The sequence below is a fragment of the Gavia stellata genome, chromosome 4 (genome assembly GCF_030936135.1).
Source record: "Gavia stellata isolate bGavSte3 chromosome 4, bGavSte3.hap2, whole genome shotgun sequence".
Lineage (NCBI taxonomy): Eukaryota > Metazoa > Chordata > Aves > Gaviiformes > Gaviidae > Gavia > Gavia stellata.
The window spans coordinates 16,477,403-16,494,621 of NC_082597.1; the positions used below are offsets into that span (position 1 = coordinate 16,477,403).

General features: G+C 39.1%; 1 protein-coding gene across 4 annotated transcripts; it reads left to right on the forward strand.

Annotated features, from left to right (window-relative positions):
- The first annotated feature begins 1,143 nt into the window (after positions 1-1,143).
- On the forward strand, positions 1,144-17,013 carry DLD (dihydrolipoamide dehydrogenase). Of its 4 annotated transcripts, none has more exons than XM_059816351.1 (14): positions 1,144-1,226; positions 2,281-2,359; positions 3,151-3,230; positions 6,306-6,374; positions 8,782-8,851; positions 9,228-9,328; positions 9,671-9,814; positions 9,980-10,081; positions 11,265-11,455; positions 12,884-13,054; positions 13,459-13,648; positions 14,037-14,174; positions 15,644-15,733; positions 15,841-17,013. In XM_059816351.1, exons 1-14 carry the CDS (start codon positions 1,188-1,190, stop codon positions 15,904-15,906), a joined length of 1,530 nt encoding a protein of 509 aa, XP_059672334.1. In that variant the 5' UTR covers positions 1,144-1,187; the 3' UTR covers positions 15,907-17,013. The 4 variants fall into 4 exon arrangements, with proteins under 4 accessions (XP_059672334.1, XP_059672333.1, XP_059672336.1 ...); XM_059816350.1 differs by having other exon boundaries at positions 2,281-2,356; XM_059816353.1 differs by lacking the exon at positions 9,671-9,814.
- The last annotated feature ends 206 nt before the right edge of the window (positions 17,014-17,219 follow it).

The window sequence follows — 17,219 nt, forward strand, 5'->3', positions numbered from 1 at the left end:
AGTGTTATTAGGTGCCAGCTCCTTCATTAGCTAATGCACTTTCAACAGATATTTTATTAATGAGTGAGTTGCTCTTCTCCCAGGTGGTTCCTCTAAATAATTTAAGTCTGCTCTAATCAGAAAGACTGGCATTTATGAATATTACGCCTCTCTTCTAAGGGATCTCTAAAATTTGTGCTCGGTGATGTGCTTCCCTGTATGGAAAATAACAGAACACTGCCACCTGATGGAAATCTTGATTTTATGCAATAAATCAGAAAGTAAGTCTAGAAAACTTGAGAACACTTTTTCACGGAAAATATTTTCATTTTCGGGCAAGATGGGCAACCAATATTATGAACTATGTTGCATGTTACTTACCTAAAGCCACACTTAGATGTTTGTAGCATAAATTGAACAGAATATTGCACATGTTCTAATCCATGTGGAATACAGTATAGAAGGAAAATAGTCTTGGCCCGTTGCTGTTCCCCACAGGCAATGAAGGATTTAGGTTTTCAAATACTGATGTGCTAAAGTGCAAAAAACAGAGGACCAGGGGAGTGCACCCTTTTTTCTAGAGAACAAATAGTCTGGAAGAATATAAATAGCATTGAATTAAACTGTGTCAATTGTAAAAATGTCTCCATATTCTAGTTCAATATTTTTCCTGATTAAATAAATGGAAAGCAATTATTCCAAGTCACTTGAAATTCTTTCCAAAATGAAATATCTCAGATTCTATATTTTTGAATATTTAAAGATTGAATTTATGTCCATTTCACTGTCCTTTAGATGAAAGAGGTTTCATTCTGAAAAATGAAACATTTTTACTTTTCCCTCTGTTCCCAAATTTAATTTTGATTCATTAGATGTGGGTCTGTGAGCTTTTTTGCTTGACCTGAATATTAATTTTAGTGGCAGGTGAGGCTACGACGGGCTGTGCAGATCCGCCCCTGGGAGCGCCCTGCCGCTTTAAGAGGCTCATCTGCATAGCCCCGCCCCGGCCCCTCGGGCCCCGCCCCCGAGCACCGCCCTCAGCGCTGTACCGGGCGGCCGCCTCCGCTAGGGGGCCTCGTCGCGCGGCGGCGCCCGCTCCTCCCGCGGCCCGGCCGCCGCTGCCACTCCCTCCCCGGCCCATTGCGCCTGCGCGAGTCCGCGGAGTCCTTGGAGCGGCGGCTGAGGGGCGCGGGCCGAGAGCGGCGGACATGCAGCGCTGGGGACGCGTCTCCTGCGTGCTCGCTCAGGTGCGGCGCCGGCAGGGGACGGCACTGCCGCGGGGCGGGCGGGCAGGCGCGGGGAGCTGAGCCGCGCCGCGCTTGGGAGCTCGGGCCTGGGCTTTCCTCACGCCCCCCCACCCCTCGCCGGGAGCGGGCGTGAGGGCGGGCGGGCGGAGCTGGAGCAGGCGCCCTGGGGCGGGTGGGGCGGCAGGCGGCCGCGGGGCTTGACTGCTCTTCCCTTCCTTCCCTGCTTTCGCCTGCTTCGCAGGGACGGGGAGTCGCTCCTCGCCCAGCGCGGCCTCGGCTCGGCTGAGGTGACAGGGTGCCCGCGGTGTCGCCTGGCCCCAGGTGGGCGTCACGCCGCCCCGGGAGGGGTGGGCTCGGGGTCTTGTCCCTGCTGCCGTGTAACTTGTTGGCTGTCGGTCCTCCTGAGAGCGGAGGAGGGGTGCCCCGGCCCGCAGGAGGCTTCAGCCGGAGGGAGCGGCCGGGCGGAGTCGGGAGTGAGGGCGGATACCTTTGTGGCGGTGGAAACCGCCGGCTGTCAGAGGGTCGCTTCCCGCCTTTTGGGCAGCAGTGAGGGCTTCAGCAATACTCTCAGGAGCTTTCTCTACCCCAGTTACAGGATGATCAGGCGATGAGATGCTTGTAACAACTGTGCTGTTCCATTACAATTAAAAAATCTTGCCCTCCAGAGCTGCCTCTGAGATGCTGCCTGTTCACAGGAAGTGGCTGAAGGGGATGATTATGGAACAACAAGACTCTTCATAAAGTCCTGTGGGTGTCTAATTTATGTCATTAAGTGGTTTGAGAGCCCCGTGTGCAGGGTTGAAAGCTTGTGTAGTTAGAAGCAGCCTTAGGCAAGGCTGACATGAAAACAGTGTAATGATCGGCTGAGGTTGCAGAGCAGGTAAATGGCAGAGCGACTTCTATCTCTCGTTCCAGTCAGTGCCTTCCATGTCCGCTTCAGTCATGTTTTGGTTAACTGCTGACTGTAACTGTGTGTTCATCTGTGTGTGGTTGAATGCTTATTTTTCTTCAAGGGTAGACTTCAACTTTTAAAATTGTTTTTTTCCCTTTCTAGAGAAGCCATTTTGATCGAATTCATCATGGTCTCCAAGGAATTTGTGCAGTGTCACAAAGGACCTATGCTGATCAAGGTAGTTAATTGTGAAGAATTTCTTTGCACAAAAAAAGCAACCAAAAACACCTCAAAAACCAAAGCAGCGCTTCAAACTCAGAAATCGGTCTTCCAGGTGATTGGGGGAATCCATGTCAGCATGGAGATTTAGATGAAAAATGGTGGCTTACTTGCCCTATTTGATATCAAGCTAAAGCTACAAATAGAAGTTGAACTTTAGATAATGTAAGAACAGTGATGGTAATTAATATTCCAAAGGAGATTGTGGTTATGAGATATGAATTAGGTACAAAGTTCCTAGTGTCTGCTGTGTTCATAATGGATAGAGGTTGCATAGATAACTATTTCAGCCATATTTTGTCCTACTACTGATTTTATGGCATTCAGTAAGCATTTATCTTTTGCACTAAACATTAATAGAAGCTATGTTGGAAAAATGTTATAGTAAGCTATCCAGACATCTTGGGTTAAGTTCTTAAGGATTTATAGCAGGATGGATGGGTCAGACAGAATTCGGTTGCCTCATTTCATTTTACATTATTTTTCCTGTAAAATTTAATACTGGTTGTTTTCATTGCAGAGTGGATACCTCCATGCAACCTCTCCTTTTGTCCAAGAAAGTTACTCTCAGATGTGAGGTGTAATTTACTTATCTAAGCCTAGTTTATTAAGTTGCATCATTTTTAATAGCCGTTTTGTTTTTTAAAAAAATATATTTTCAAACATGGATTAGTTCAGGAATTATAAACTGGTATTCCTGCAGTAAAATTTTAATTGCTGAAACAAAAATAACTCATATGTTCTCTGTTTCAGTTGATGCTGATGTCACAGTTATTGGCTCTGGTCCTGGAGGGTATGTTGCTGCTATCAAAGCAGCTCAGCTTGGATTTAAGGTAAGATGAGACCTCACTCAGATAGCAGAATGTTCATCCACATGAACTTGGAAGATGTTTGTGTGATACTGAAAAACTGAAATTCTTCTGTTGCGTCTTGGGCCACTGGATGCTCTTGACATGTCGGTAATCTTTCATTACCTTGCTTACCCAGATTATACAGAAGTTGAAATGGAGATGTGAAGGTATTACTGTCTATAGCCCTGCGAAGCTATTGACAAAGCTGCTCAGGACAGCTTGCTTTTGATTGGAAGTGATAATTGAGGTGGGCTTATACACTTGTGGAAAAGAAGGGGGGAAAAGAATGCTAGGAAGGAATTTTTCTCCCAACAAAGAAAAGGAAAAAAAAAAAAAAAAAATTGAGACAGTGTCAAAAAGGCAACTGAAAAACTGTCCTGAAGAACAGACTGGGGGAACTTAACTTAAAAGAGGAAAAACCAATGTTAACTGATGTGTTTTCAGAATGCGAGTAGAGGAATTCCATTCTCATTCCATCGAGAATTTCAGAGGCGCAGATATGTCTGTAGAAATACTGTAGTATGTAATTTACATTTATATATGTTCATCTCTGTTGTTCTGTCGTCTTTGAATGTCTTTTGAAAGAGACAACTTTTATCTGATGTGTACTAATGATATGTCATTTAATAGAGTATTGTGAGTGTTATGTGTGCATAGTGCATTTCAGATTTTCTAAACTTATGAAAATACAGAGTGTAACTTCAGCAGGATTTTTTTTTACCTTCAATCCTTGATATGAGACCAACTCGCTCTCTTGGCACTGCATTATTCTTCTCGTAATTATTTTGAAATCTGAGAAGGCAGTGCTAGCAGTCTTGAGCATGTTCCTGCTGGCTGATATGTCCCAATGCTTTTGAATTATGACATCTGGACTTCCTAACAAAAATGAGTTGATTAGGCCACCTGGTAAGAACAGGAACTCCTGTTGATGAATGGAGTTCCAGTGACACACTGGAACGGGGGCCCAGATAGCGTGTAGTCTGAAAATACCCAAGGGTGAAGAACTTGGCTGTACAAGGCCCTGAGCCACCTGATACATCTTTGATGGTGGCTGTGTTTGGAGCAGGAGGTTTGACTAGGTGCCTCCAGAGGAGGTCCCTTCAACCTAAACTTTTCTGTAATTCTGAGTGTTGTCCCTCATTGCTCATTACGCCCACAACTTGGTTTCAGTGATGTCTCTTTGGGTATCTTTCAGCCTTCTAATGTGTAACTGTACCAAAATATAAATGTTTGATATTCCATTAAGAAGTTTTACATCTGCCTGTGACCTTGCGCAGATAATTGAGTTGTCTTTATCCATGTTTGTGAATTTTTTTTTGTCTTAATAAATACTCTTGCTTTTAGATGTATGTTGTTAATGAGCTATTAGTACCTGAGAAAAAAGGTGCTCAGAGCTACAGGTTTTAATTGAGATTGAGGTCTTCTGCCATGTAAGTTCATGTTTGTTTATTCTAAAGCCATTTTTTGTGGCTATATGCCTACTTTTTTTGGAGCAATGCTGTCCTCAGGTCTTTCACATCTGTGATTAGTAATAGGATACCATATACAAGGAGGTTAAAAAGTGCCCTGGATCCTGTTTTTCATCATGGCAAAAAATAATTTGTTATACTGCTTTACAGCTAGTCATAGTGGTTGAAATATTTGGACACGCTTGCATGTGTCACCTGTAGCACTGAATAAACATGAAGAATGTTTATGCTGCCCTTGAGGAATGTAGGAGATGTTTTTGTGAGACAGGCAAAAAGATAGATTCTATAGTGACACCATTCATGGAAGAACCTGAGTGTGCTCTGCTGAACTACTGGACTTCAACCTTCAATTTTAGTGCTGCATGTGCTAGCACAAGCATTAAGTCCTTGTATCACCACCACAGCATCCCACGTTATGGCCAACAATGTTCTCTGTGCGTTGGCTTTTCACCAACTTTGCTTGGCCTTGTTGGTGAAGTTGGTGTAAAGTGGATGAGGTAGAATCTCCTTATCAGGTAAAGGTAGGAGCAGTCTGGTGCTGTTTGATCCATAGTGCAACTTTTAAAGCCCTTGGATCATTTTTCATGCATTCATGTGCTTAAAACAGGAGGAAGGGTAGATAGGGGATCAGCACGTCTCAATGTGTTTCTGTGATTTAGTACGGTGAATCGTGCTCTTCATGTTACCATCACCTCTACTTCAGCACAAAAGCAGCAATTTAAAAGAAATTATGAAAGGCTTTCCCCGGGGTAGTCACTTCTATCAGCACATTGGAGCTCTTAGAGTATAAACCAAGGACTATTATTTTGAACATGTGTGCACCTTGCAAAGAAGGAGATGCCAATTCTTTTGCTTCTGTGAAACAGGTTTATGATATTCTTTCCCCCCCCCCAAGTGATCTGTTTTTACTTGAAGTTTTGTTAGTTCTTTTTTTCCTTTGCATACTTTGATGTTGGCAAGTTCATGAGAAGGAGATGAAATATTTTCCAGCCCTTTGCTTTACTTGATTTTTATTCTTTCTTTCTTTATAAATTCTGGCACAACTTTAGAGCAAAGGGTCTTGCAGGATAGTGTGTTTAGAGAGGGAAATGTTTGTGGTTTGGGGCTTTTGTTTCATTTTCTTTAAAAAAAAGATTACTTCATGCAATTTTAACATGCATTGGTTCATTTGTCTGTTGTTTGCTTGCGATTACTTGTTTTTAGGTATCTTGCATGACTTACATGTTTTGCTTTTTGCAGGGTTTTTTTTTAATTGTAAGGGGAACATCTTTCACAGAACTGAGTGTTGTATTTAATTGAGACAACTTTGTGGATTTTTGAAGCAGAACAGCAGCACTTAAACTTGTGTGGAAGTGTAAATGGTATAGTGGGGAATGTGGCTCTCCTGGTAGAGAATTTTTTTGCAAAGAGCCATTTTGTGGAAATAAATCTAGGAATTAAATTAATGAGACACTTGTAGAGGAAGAGTTATTAGGTAAATGCCTGGTCTTTGTCATCAGTTCTAACTTGTCAGATATCCTGTAAGGAAATGGTGGCATAGTATTAATAAAAAGTTCTCCCCCCCCGCCCCCCCCCCTTTCTTCCTCAGACTGTCTGTGTAGAAAAAAATGAAACCTTAGGCGGAACCTGTTTGAATGTTGGATGTATTCCGTCCAAGGTGAGTGTACATAGTTTGTCATAACTTCATTAAAAACAACAGATATTATATGTATCACTTGAGAAATTCCTCCTTAATCTCTTTCCAAGATTGACATACTTTCTTTAAAAACTGAAATTGCAATCTGAAAAAGCTCAGGATCCAAATAAATAATACAAAGGGTTAAAATTTTATTTGCTCAATAGAAATGTTTTATTTGCAAACTCTCTTTTGTGGGCTTTCCCAAATGAAAGAGGAAGAGAATGAAAACCAGAGGTGCATGCAGATTTATCTTCTCCCTCTGATGAGCTGTTGAGTCTGTGTTGTAACCAGTAACTGACAACAGTGTTAACTGTTTCAGATGGTTGCGTCTCTGGTAGTCTACCATGTGAAGTTCTTGATCCTCTCATATCAGTTTGTTCAAAATAAACCTGTAGTTTTGTCCAAAATGTTGTTCTTACGTTAAAGGAATGCTGAACTGTGTCGCTAGGGGTAGAGAAAGTAAATCTAAATTAGAGGGAGAGGGGCACCCCTGAAAAATCGTAAACTCTGGTTTTGGTTGGATGCACCATGCTCTGAAGAGAGCTGTCTCTCTCCATTGACTGTAGAAAGAGCCTAGTTGATTAGCTCTTGAAATACTAGTCTAAGCTAAAATAGTATTCTCACCAGGCCCAAAAGATGGCCTGGAGAGTGGGGCTGGTAGTGCTTGTGTGGAGTAGAGCAGGTGGGGAGAGAAAAGGGAGAGTCCAAGGCGTGCACTCTGAAAGAAAGAAGTAAGAAGAAATTCAGAAGAAGCTAATAGTTGATGTTGTCAGTCCAGTTTTAAGTAATTTCAGAACTAGGGCCTTGTAAGAACAGTGCTACTGCTAGATAGCCTTACTAGTCTAGTCTGTCTGGCAGGTGAAGGAAGACGCTGGTAATGCCAGGCTGTAGTAACAGACATAATTTTCTTACCAAGATACCTCCTAACTATATTGCTGTTTCTAATCTGTTTGCTCAGAGAGGTTCTACTAGTATGCTAGGAGAAAATACAGCATAAATACAAAGTTTTTAAAATTATATATTAATTTTCCTAAACATTTCCTAATAGTTCTAATGAAGTTCAGAATATCTTAATATACTGAGGAAAAACTCAAAAAATGAGTTGTAGATCAACACAGTGTTACTTTGAAAGTTTGGAGCTCTGCTAGGATCTATTTAACTTTTCTTCTTGGGTTCTTTTTTTTATCCTTTGAAGATCTTAAGAAAATACTTCTGAACGGATGGCTCAACTCAGATGCTATCCAGAATTTTTTTTTAATGGCAATATTTCTTAAGAAGTGGATATGTAGACTGCATACACTGAGGCAATAACAAACTATTCGAAAATTCCTTTCCGAAAAGCCACCCAAAATAATACATTTAATTGCCAAAGTCTTAAGCCATGGCTGTGTCTTCAGTAATGTTGGATGTTACAGATTCAGGGTTGTGACAGTTATGTGAAATGGGCAAATGAATTTTAAAGAGTGAGAGTTGATAATTCCATTTTTATTAATAAGTCTTATCACAGTACTAGTTTTACTCAAGTGTGTGCAGTTAAGGCAGGTATCTCAAAATGTGCTTTGAATGTTTTGCTGTGCCTGCTTTCAGTCTGCACAGACTTGCACTGTTGTCCTTCTTGAAAAGATACTGATCATTTCATGTTTGGGATGGCTATAGTGAAAGACATAATTTTTCTTGCCAAGATCCCTTCCTAACTATATTGTTATTTCTAATAGAAATACAGTTCTAGAGGTTCTGCAGTTCAAGCTGCTGATTTATAAACATTGTTATAAAAACTATTCTAACTTTAATTTTGAATTATGAATGTCCAGTGACCTGAGCTAGCTCTAAGCCATCTAGCTTCAGCTCAACTAGCTATGCAGTTGTAGTAACTTCAGCACAACTACTCAACTACAAAATTTAACTCAGATATTTCTACACAGGCGAAAATTTTAACAGGGATTTCGGTATAAATTTTCCTCATCCAGTTTTTCTGTATCCTCTTTTTGTTAACAAGTAATCTCTTGTCTGAGGTAATAAGGCAATTCTCCTCTGAGTCAGTCAGAATCATCTTTCTTTCCTCTACTTAAAGTCTGTTCCTAATATTTTTAATCCTCATGGAATCATTCCCAGTTTTTCTGGTGAAATGAGCAAAAAGGATAGGTGTGAATTTAACTATTTTCTATTTTTATGTTGAATATGTAACTTTACAAAACACTGCAGTATGAGCTACTGTGTACAATTTCTGTGTTTGAAATACACCTTTTCAAATATGTATATGTCAGACTTTTTCTTAATAGGGAGAATGATTTCCAAATAATATCAGATTTTTTTTTCCTGATAATATAAAGAACTTACTCAGTCACGAATGTATGTTGCAATTCACATTTCTGTGTCTGTATTTTAGGCCTTGCTGAACAACTCACATCTGTATCACTTGGCCCATGGAAAAGATTTTGCTAATAGAGGAATCGAAAGTGAGTATGAAGAGTAACTTGTTAGTGCCTATTAACATAAATGATTTCCATCAACAAGCAAATTTAATCATTCAAATCTGACCACTATAGTTTTCTGGTCAGAAAACTTTTTAGACTTACAAATAATATCCTTTATCAGTCAGTTAGAGGGTTAGGGACATCTGTCTGCTCCTTGAACCCTGAATCGCGGATAGGTAAGTTATATTTGAAAAGTGTAATACTGCTTTTTAACATTGCAGTTGTTGAATGTAACCTTTACTGTTTAGTAGGGCCATTCAACACATCTTCCTGTGTTAGAGCTGTTAATTGTGTTTAGGTTAGCTCCTTTAAATAATAACACTGCAATGCTTGAAAGAAGTTTGTTTTTTAACCTTAGTTACAGGAATCCGTTTGAATCTAGAGAAGATGATGGAACAGAAGAGTGGTGCAGTGAAGGCCTTAACAGGTGGAATTGCTCATTTATTTAAACAAAACAAGGTTAGTTTGGATTATATACTGAGGTATATCCATGATTTTTTCTGATCTGAATTTCTTGCTTTTTACATTTTCATATTCTTGCCACATAAATTAATTAGAATGACTGACTCGGCAAGGGCAGAATTTGAATGCTTTTCTTCTAGGAAATTTTTAAATTAACAGTTCCTTCATTCTTAATGTACTTAAAAGAATAGTATACCATTACTTTGTGATTTGTACCAGATGGTGATGCAAAGGTATGTGTTAGCAGCTTCCCTAAAGCATCAGTGGGATTCAGATTAAAAGTAGTGTAACTTAGATAAATAATTTGAATCTGAATTTACTGTGTTCTGATTACTGAAGGTTGTACATGTATCTGGGTTTGGAAAAATAACTGGCAAAAACCAAGTCACTGCAACCAAAGATGATGGCAGCACACAAGTTATCAATACAAAGAACATACTTATAGCCACAGGCTCAGAAGTTGCTCCCTTCCCTGGAATTACTGTACGTATTTGAAATCTTAATGGTACTGTTTTTCGATGTGTAATATCCACATAATTTAATGTGTAATAATTTTTTGCATCTGATTGCACTTCAACTTCTGTGTGTTTTATATATAATGTATAAAAGGGATTGTAAACCTCCCTTTGTGGGTTTCTTTGTCATTAGATCGATGAAGATAATATAGTGTCATCCACTGGTGCGCTGTCACTGAAAAAAGTTCCGGAAAAGATGGTTGTTATTGGTGCAGGAGTCATTGGTGTGGAACTGGTGAGAGGATATTTAAACCACTTGGTCTTTAATTTATAAAGGAACAAGTTGTTATTTTTTGTGTTATATATGATTGTGTTGCCATGATTTAACAGATGTTTCGTTGAGTGAGTTGTAATGAAACTGTTCAGGTTTTATAGCTTGCTAGCTCCCTTTTCTACTAGAAAAGCTGGGATAAGTGTCTGTAGGATCAGTACTCCTGCAGCTGGTTAACTAAGCAGAGAAATGAGAGGGGAACATAGAGGGACTCACTTACAGTTGGTTTTTTTAGGGGTGGGGTGGGGGGTGTGTGTGTGTGTTAACTTTTGCTGAGGTTTGTACCTGCTCTGTATAGACATGAGAACTTCCTTTTCTTAAGGGAAGTTTATTTTAAGCCAGTATAAATTCTTGTGTGTAGCAGTTAATCCCAATAAGTTTTTGTCTGATATGATTGCACACATTCTAACAATGAAAGGAGCTGAGACTTTGTAGTTCATCTTAGTCTGAGTCCTTTTGTTTCATACCTGTGTGGTTCAAGAATAATGTATATTTGCTGGTCTTGCAGTTACTTGCAGATTTGCACATCTGGTTAGTGGTTGCTCAGCCTGCTGACCATTAAGCAGGGAAAGAGTAAGCAAAGTGAAATACTGCGTGGGATGGATGGGGGTAACTCGAGGTAAATAGGCTGTAGATGGTTTTTGTTGGTGAAGCTGATGATAGTGGTTAGGGATATAAATACATACAGAAGCAGCAGTGGTTCCATTTTATTGCATAAAACTTCCATAACGTGGTATTGTTTTGATTTAATTTGTAGTCTTACTAGAACACCACAAACAACTTCCTTTGGATTTTCTGAGCTACACTCAGACTTTGATTTTTGAATTTTTCTATACCTATAACCTAAAGTATGCCTAATTTATAATTAATTATTTTGTTAGCTATTTCTTGAAAAGATTAATTCCATTAATTCAATCACTGAAGGTTTGGGTATGCAAACAAGCAGTGATAAATCCATTTTTGTGGAAAGGCTGGGATGGGTTGTGAGCATGTTTTATCCTACACTGTAACATTTGTAAAAACTGATCATTTTGCTCTTGCCTGTTTTCCTGGTTTTGAAAAGTTTACTATCAAAGTGGTAAGTATTACAGTGAAGAAATCTGAAGTTTTCCTTTCAAAAAAATTATGCGTGTTGTTGTGACTGCAGGGTTCAGTTTGGCAGCGCCTCGGTGCAGATGTGACAGCTGTTGAGTTCATGGGCCATGTTGGAGGAATGGGAATTGACATGGAGATCTCTAAAAACTTCCAACGTATTCTTCAGAAACAGGGACTTAAGTTTAAGCTGAACACTAAAGTTACTGGTGCTACCAAGAAACCAGATGGAAAAATCGATGTAGCGTAAGTGTTTAACATAAAACTAAAGGAATGCTATATATATTTTTCCACCCAGTCCTTCAAACCTGTTTAAAAATACAGTCTGATATTATTCTTTGAACAGGACAAAATGTATTTAGGATAAAACTTAATTCTTTAGTGAAATTTATTTTTTATCCTGTATTGTAACTTACAGAGTTCATAAGTTTGGGTTTACTGAGTTCTAGATTGCTTATACAGGAGAGGCTCCATTAACTTGAGTTGAAGGCATGGTGGTATAAAACCAGTATTGTTTTAGTGAGATCAGCAATAAAAACAGAACTCTAAGTTATTCTTTTCATAGAAGATCTTTTGCTTCTGGTATAATTAACATAAATATCATGATTGTTCGTACAGTCATTTTCACACCATTAGTTCTTGGCTGCTTACTGGAGGGGTTATTTTGTCCATACCTCCCCTTGTTTCCAAGTAAGCGTGGCAGAATTTTGATTGCTTTCGAATAGAAATAAATGAAACTACCCCAGAGTATCTTTTAATGGCTGCACTCAAGCCCTTTGAAGGCTTATAGATGAAGAGCTAATATAGAAACATGTAAAGCAAATTTGCTTTGTAAAAGTCCGTACATATACGCTACTTCTGTTCTTTTTCTCATTAACGTATTCTCTGTGCAGCCTGGTTACATAAACTGTAGTTTGAGTTTTAAGACAATGCTTAAAGTTACTTAACTAAAGTAAGCTGAAATGACTCCCCCCCCCCCCCGGATCTTAATATGGAGACTTGCTGTATCGCCATACCTCGGGATAGTCTGTCCTCCACCATTGTAAAGGTCCTAGATTTGGGCTTCTTTACATACCATGCTGATGCTGATTGGATCTCTCATCTACATTTAGAGTTTCATTTTATTTCAGGAGTATGCTTTTGAAACATATTTCCTACTTATACTCACTTACCATGCTTTGGTTCTTGTGCTCCCAGAGCACGTGAACTCAGCTTGTTCTGGGTGCAGTTAAACACAACAAGGCACTTGAGGGATGCACCTGATGCAGGGCAGCTGCTAATGGGTGTTTGGTTCTTGGGCTAGAAGAAAGCTTGCTCAGAAAACATGGCCCTACCCCACTCCAAAATATATATAGTTTGGGTGTCGAGTACTCAGCACCAGTTATTTTGCTGTACAGATTTGATCCTATCAGGTCATGCCACTTGGTAGTGGATATATACCCTGAATTTCTGCATCTAAGTGTTGTTAAGAAATGTAGTAAGAGTTATTGTCCCTTCCTCCCTCTTCTACTCCTCAACTGTTGTAAGGAAGGAACACGGGGCAGGCTGAATGCAAGTGTTTTGGATGCCAGATCCAGCCAGTAGGTCACCATCTGGATCATATTAGTTACTAGTCAGAGAAATACAACACGAGAAGTTTACAGCTTAGTGTTTTTGCTACTTATTTTTCTATAGTGTTGAAGCTGCTGCTGGTGGCAAGGCAGAAGTAATAACGTGTGATGTGCTCCTAGTTTGCATCGGTAGACGTCCTTTTACAAAAAATCTAGGTCTTGAAGATATTGGAATTGAACTTGATAAGAGGGGGAGAATCCCAGTCAATAACAGATTCCAAACCAAAATTCCAAAGTAAGTAATACTAAATAATATTTTTTACTTTTTTTAAGCAGAACTCTTATTTTTAAAAGTTTAACCTACTAGAGCACTTTTTTGTTTTTAATTGCATAATATAGCTTTCTTTTCTGAAAGGAAAACTCAAAATTTCTGTTTATTTGAGGAGCTAAAGATTTTTAGTCAACCTTTGAAGTTTTGTAATGTAAAAGTTACTAGTCATGTCACTAGTACTTCTTGAAGTGTGGTCATTCTGTGGAAACTGCTCTTTTATACTTTGTATTTCTTCTGAAATTTTACATTTTAATCTGTTTTGATTAGAGTTTTCAGTAACATGTTTTAAACTGACTGTTATATAAGGTAGCCTAGGTGTGCTAGGATGTTTTTAAACAGTCTCTTATTCTGTTTCATTGGTCTGATAGCGTCTATGCTATTGGTGATGTAGTTGCTGGACCTATGCTGGCCCACAAAGCTGAGGATGAAGGCATTCTTTGTGTAGAAGGGATGGCTGGGGGAGCAGTTCACATTGACTATAACTGCGTACCTTCTGTGATATACACTCACCCTGAAGTGGCCTGGGTTGGCAAATCAGAAGAACAGCTGAAAGAAGAGGTACTGTTTGTTTTCTTCTCAGACAAAACTGTTTTTCCACCTTGGATGTGGTTTCATTGTCTAGCAGTTTATCTAGCTACTTTTTCTGGGAGAATTTCTGCGTCTGAATTTATTGCTTAGGGTGTATGATTGAATGATTCCCTCCTGCATGCCATTCTCTCAAGGATCACAGTTCTCTTAATGACTTCTATTCTGTGAAGTTAATATTGTTCATTTGCTAATTAATCTTTTTTTAATACCCCCTTATACCCCTTTTGGTGGTTGTTCTTATGCATTTCTCTGTATGTCTTATGTGTCTTTTTGTATTACTTCTGTTCTTATCAAATTGTCTCTATGGTTACATTGTTCTTGTTGGTCATTAACTCATTGACACGTATCTGTTTTGTAGGGTATAGAATACAAAATCGGGAAATTTCCATTTGCTGCGAACAGTAGAGCAAAGACAAATGCTGACACAGATGGCATGGTGAAGATACTTAGTCAAAAATCAACAGACAGGATGTTGGGTGCTCACATTTTAGGCGCAGTAAGTATCGTAAATCATGCTGCTGTCTTGGCCTTGTAAGGGTCTTTTATTTAGTGTTGCACAATTGCAAAGTAGTTGTCAAGTTAGGAGGAGTGCTTGTAAAAAGAGGGAAGATTTGAGTCTACCAGTCACTTTTATTTACTGTTCTCTTCTGCAGCCCTGTCCTCTTCCCTATTTTCTGTTACTTTGGTCTTAGACCCAGAATTGTTTTTTTCCCTGAGAATTGCTAGGGTTAATTGGTTTCTTGGGGTTTTTTTTTTGTGTGGTTTGTTTTTTTTTTTATGAATACTGCCAAATACTCAAGAGAACAGCAGAAATTGTTGACTCAAGTTCTGGAAGTTGAGGGAGCTGAACAGAGTGTGGCTTTTTCATTGGTGTTTCCCCCCCCCCCCGCGCCCCGAACTTCAGAATTCAGCAAAGTTGGTAACCTTATGCTGCAGTCACCAAATCTGGGGGCAGTAACTTATGGAACTTTGATTCAGAATCCTTTGCAAAGATTAGAAATAAGAAAATTCTGTTTTGGAAAAGTATCACTTTCCACTGTCCCACACAGTCCAAAGTTAGACCCTAATCTCTCTCTGGTTTGTTTATCTTGGCTTTAAATAATTTTTTTTTCCAAAGATGTATGCAGAAACACTTCCATGCATCTTTGTATACCGCTTTCTTTAAGAGAAACACTAAAACTGCTCTCCCATTTTCCTGGAAAGGACGTTTTATTCGTCTGAATGGATATACTGTCAACACTAGTGGATAGGCTTCTTGTTTCTGAATCTAATTATCATAATTTCTGATAGGAATATATAATAAGATGTTATGCTTGTTATTTTCTCTCACAATGCCAGTCACTTAAAAATCAATGTGCTTTAAAGGAAGCACAACTTAGGTTTATCGGTGTGAGGCAGACTAATTTTCTTCATTGGGAAAGGGCCGGGGGAAAATCTTAAGACTGTGGGTCTGAATGCTAAAAATGTAACAGGAGATTTCACTATTTTTGACTCCTCAAACAAATGTTCTCGGAGTAAATACACATAAATACAACTCACATTAATAAAAAAGAGGGTGCAGATGTAGTAACACGCTTTTGTTTATCTAGTTATCTATTTAACTTTCCAGAAGGGCATTGAAGTTTTGGGGAGGTTTCAGCAGTGATAATGTACACTATATCTTTGAGAATGTGGATATTATCTGACCAGTATCTTACGGTGGAAAAATGCCCAGATTTTCCACAACTCTTAGTAATGAGAGAACAAATATTCTCATTAAGAATTATGTTTAGATTTGCGGTAGGCTTGAGCACAGTCACCAAATAGATTAAGTACTTATGACTTACATTAGAACACAGCTGAGGTGCTTAGGTGTATTATAACTTTTTTAGCAAAAGATGCTTGTTTACAAGCTGTTAGTGATTCAGAAGAACCTGGACAACTGCATAAAGATTTGTGCTAATTACAAATACCATTAAATTACAGGGTGCTGGTGAAATGGTTAATGAAGCTGCTCTTGCTATGGAATATGGAGCATCATGTGAAGATGTAGCCAGAGTTTGCCATGCCCATCCAGTAAGTTTTTTTTCTAAACGGACTGTTGAACACCAGGGTTACACAGACATGCTATAATCATATGTAAATATTAATGACTTGTACCTTTTTGTGTTTGCTCTCTACAGACAGTGTCAGAAGCCTTCAGGGAAGCAAACCTAGCAGCATCTTTTGGCAAAGCTATCAACTTCTAAAATGAAAGAGCCGATCTTTGTACGTGTATAGTACATCTCTGAAAATGGACTGTGGGCCCTTAGGGAAGGCTGAGTCTGAGGATTTTAGGACTGAATTAAGTGAATCTCTTCATTTTAAACATCAAATATTTAAACAAGTAGAGTTTGGAACAAGTGGAATTATCCAGTCTCTGTAAATTAAATACTTAAAATTACATGTTTATTTACATGATGAATGTTGCAGAAAAACAGCCTGACAGAACTCTTCTTCAAAACCAAACATTTTGCCGCTGCATGGGATTATCAGGTGTGGTGGTCAAAACTCCAAATAAGTGTCCAGCATACCTGGTGTTTTCTTATTTGAAGTGGTGATAGACTAAACCAGTTGAATACTGGCACTTACAATGCCGCTGGCACTTAAAATGCCACTGTCACTTCCGCACAAAAATGTGTTTCCTTCTGAAAGGATTAACTTTAGTATTTAACCTACTTAAACACAAGTACCAAAATTTGATTTGACCTAGTAGTGTTAGGATGTCGGGAGAAGAGGGGCTTGTATAGATCCATTAAAACTATATTGACTTCTGAAAGAGAAAATTACTCTGTGTGTGTGTGTGATTCTCCACACATCATGTTTTCATACTGAAAACTCATCAGGGGGAAAAATTGAGTGCTGATGGAGAAATGAAAGATTGAAGAAAAATTAATCTTACTGCTACTTAATATTTTTTGATTTTAAAGCTTCCATTGTCCAACTCTCTTAAACTTGAAACGCTAAAACTGGGTAGTGGAGCAGTGCTTGCTGTGAATCATAGAATCATAGTTTAGGTTGGAAAAGACCTTTAAGATAATTGAGTCCAACTGTTAACCTAGCACTGGCAAGTCCACCACTGAACCACGTCCTGAAGCACCACATCTACACGTTTTTTAAATACCTCCAGGGATGGTGACTCCACCACTTCCCTGGGCAGCCTGTAAATGACATGAGGATTATTCTGCACCTTCCGCACACAAGGGCTGCGGTGTCAGCTCTCCACACAATTAAGACATACTCTTTTTCTGTTCTCTATTTTTGCTGTCTTTCTGTCTTTTCTGTAGCAAGAGAGCTTTATAAATATTTAACATGGCTGGAGGGGTTTCTTGGGTTTTGTTTGCTGCTTGGCCCTGTTACTCCTTTTAGTGTCTGCGTTATGAAATATGTGAAGAAACGCACAAAGAAATGGCATCTTTGGAATATCCCTAAGGTGTATAGGGAATGTGCCCAATTCCTGTAGCTCATTTTAAGTTTTGTTTTGCAGGGTGCCATTTCTTTTTTTTTTTTTTTTTGCTAGGCT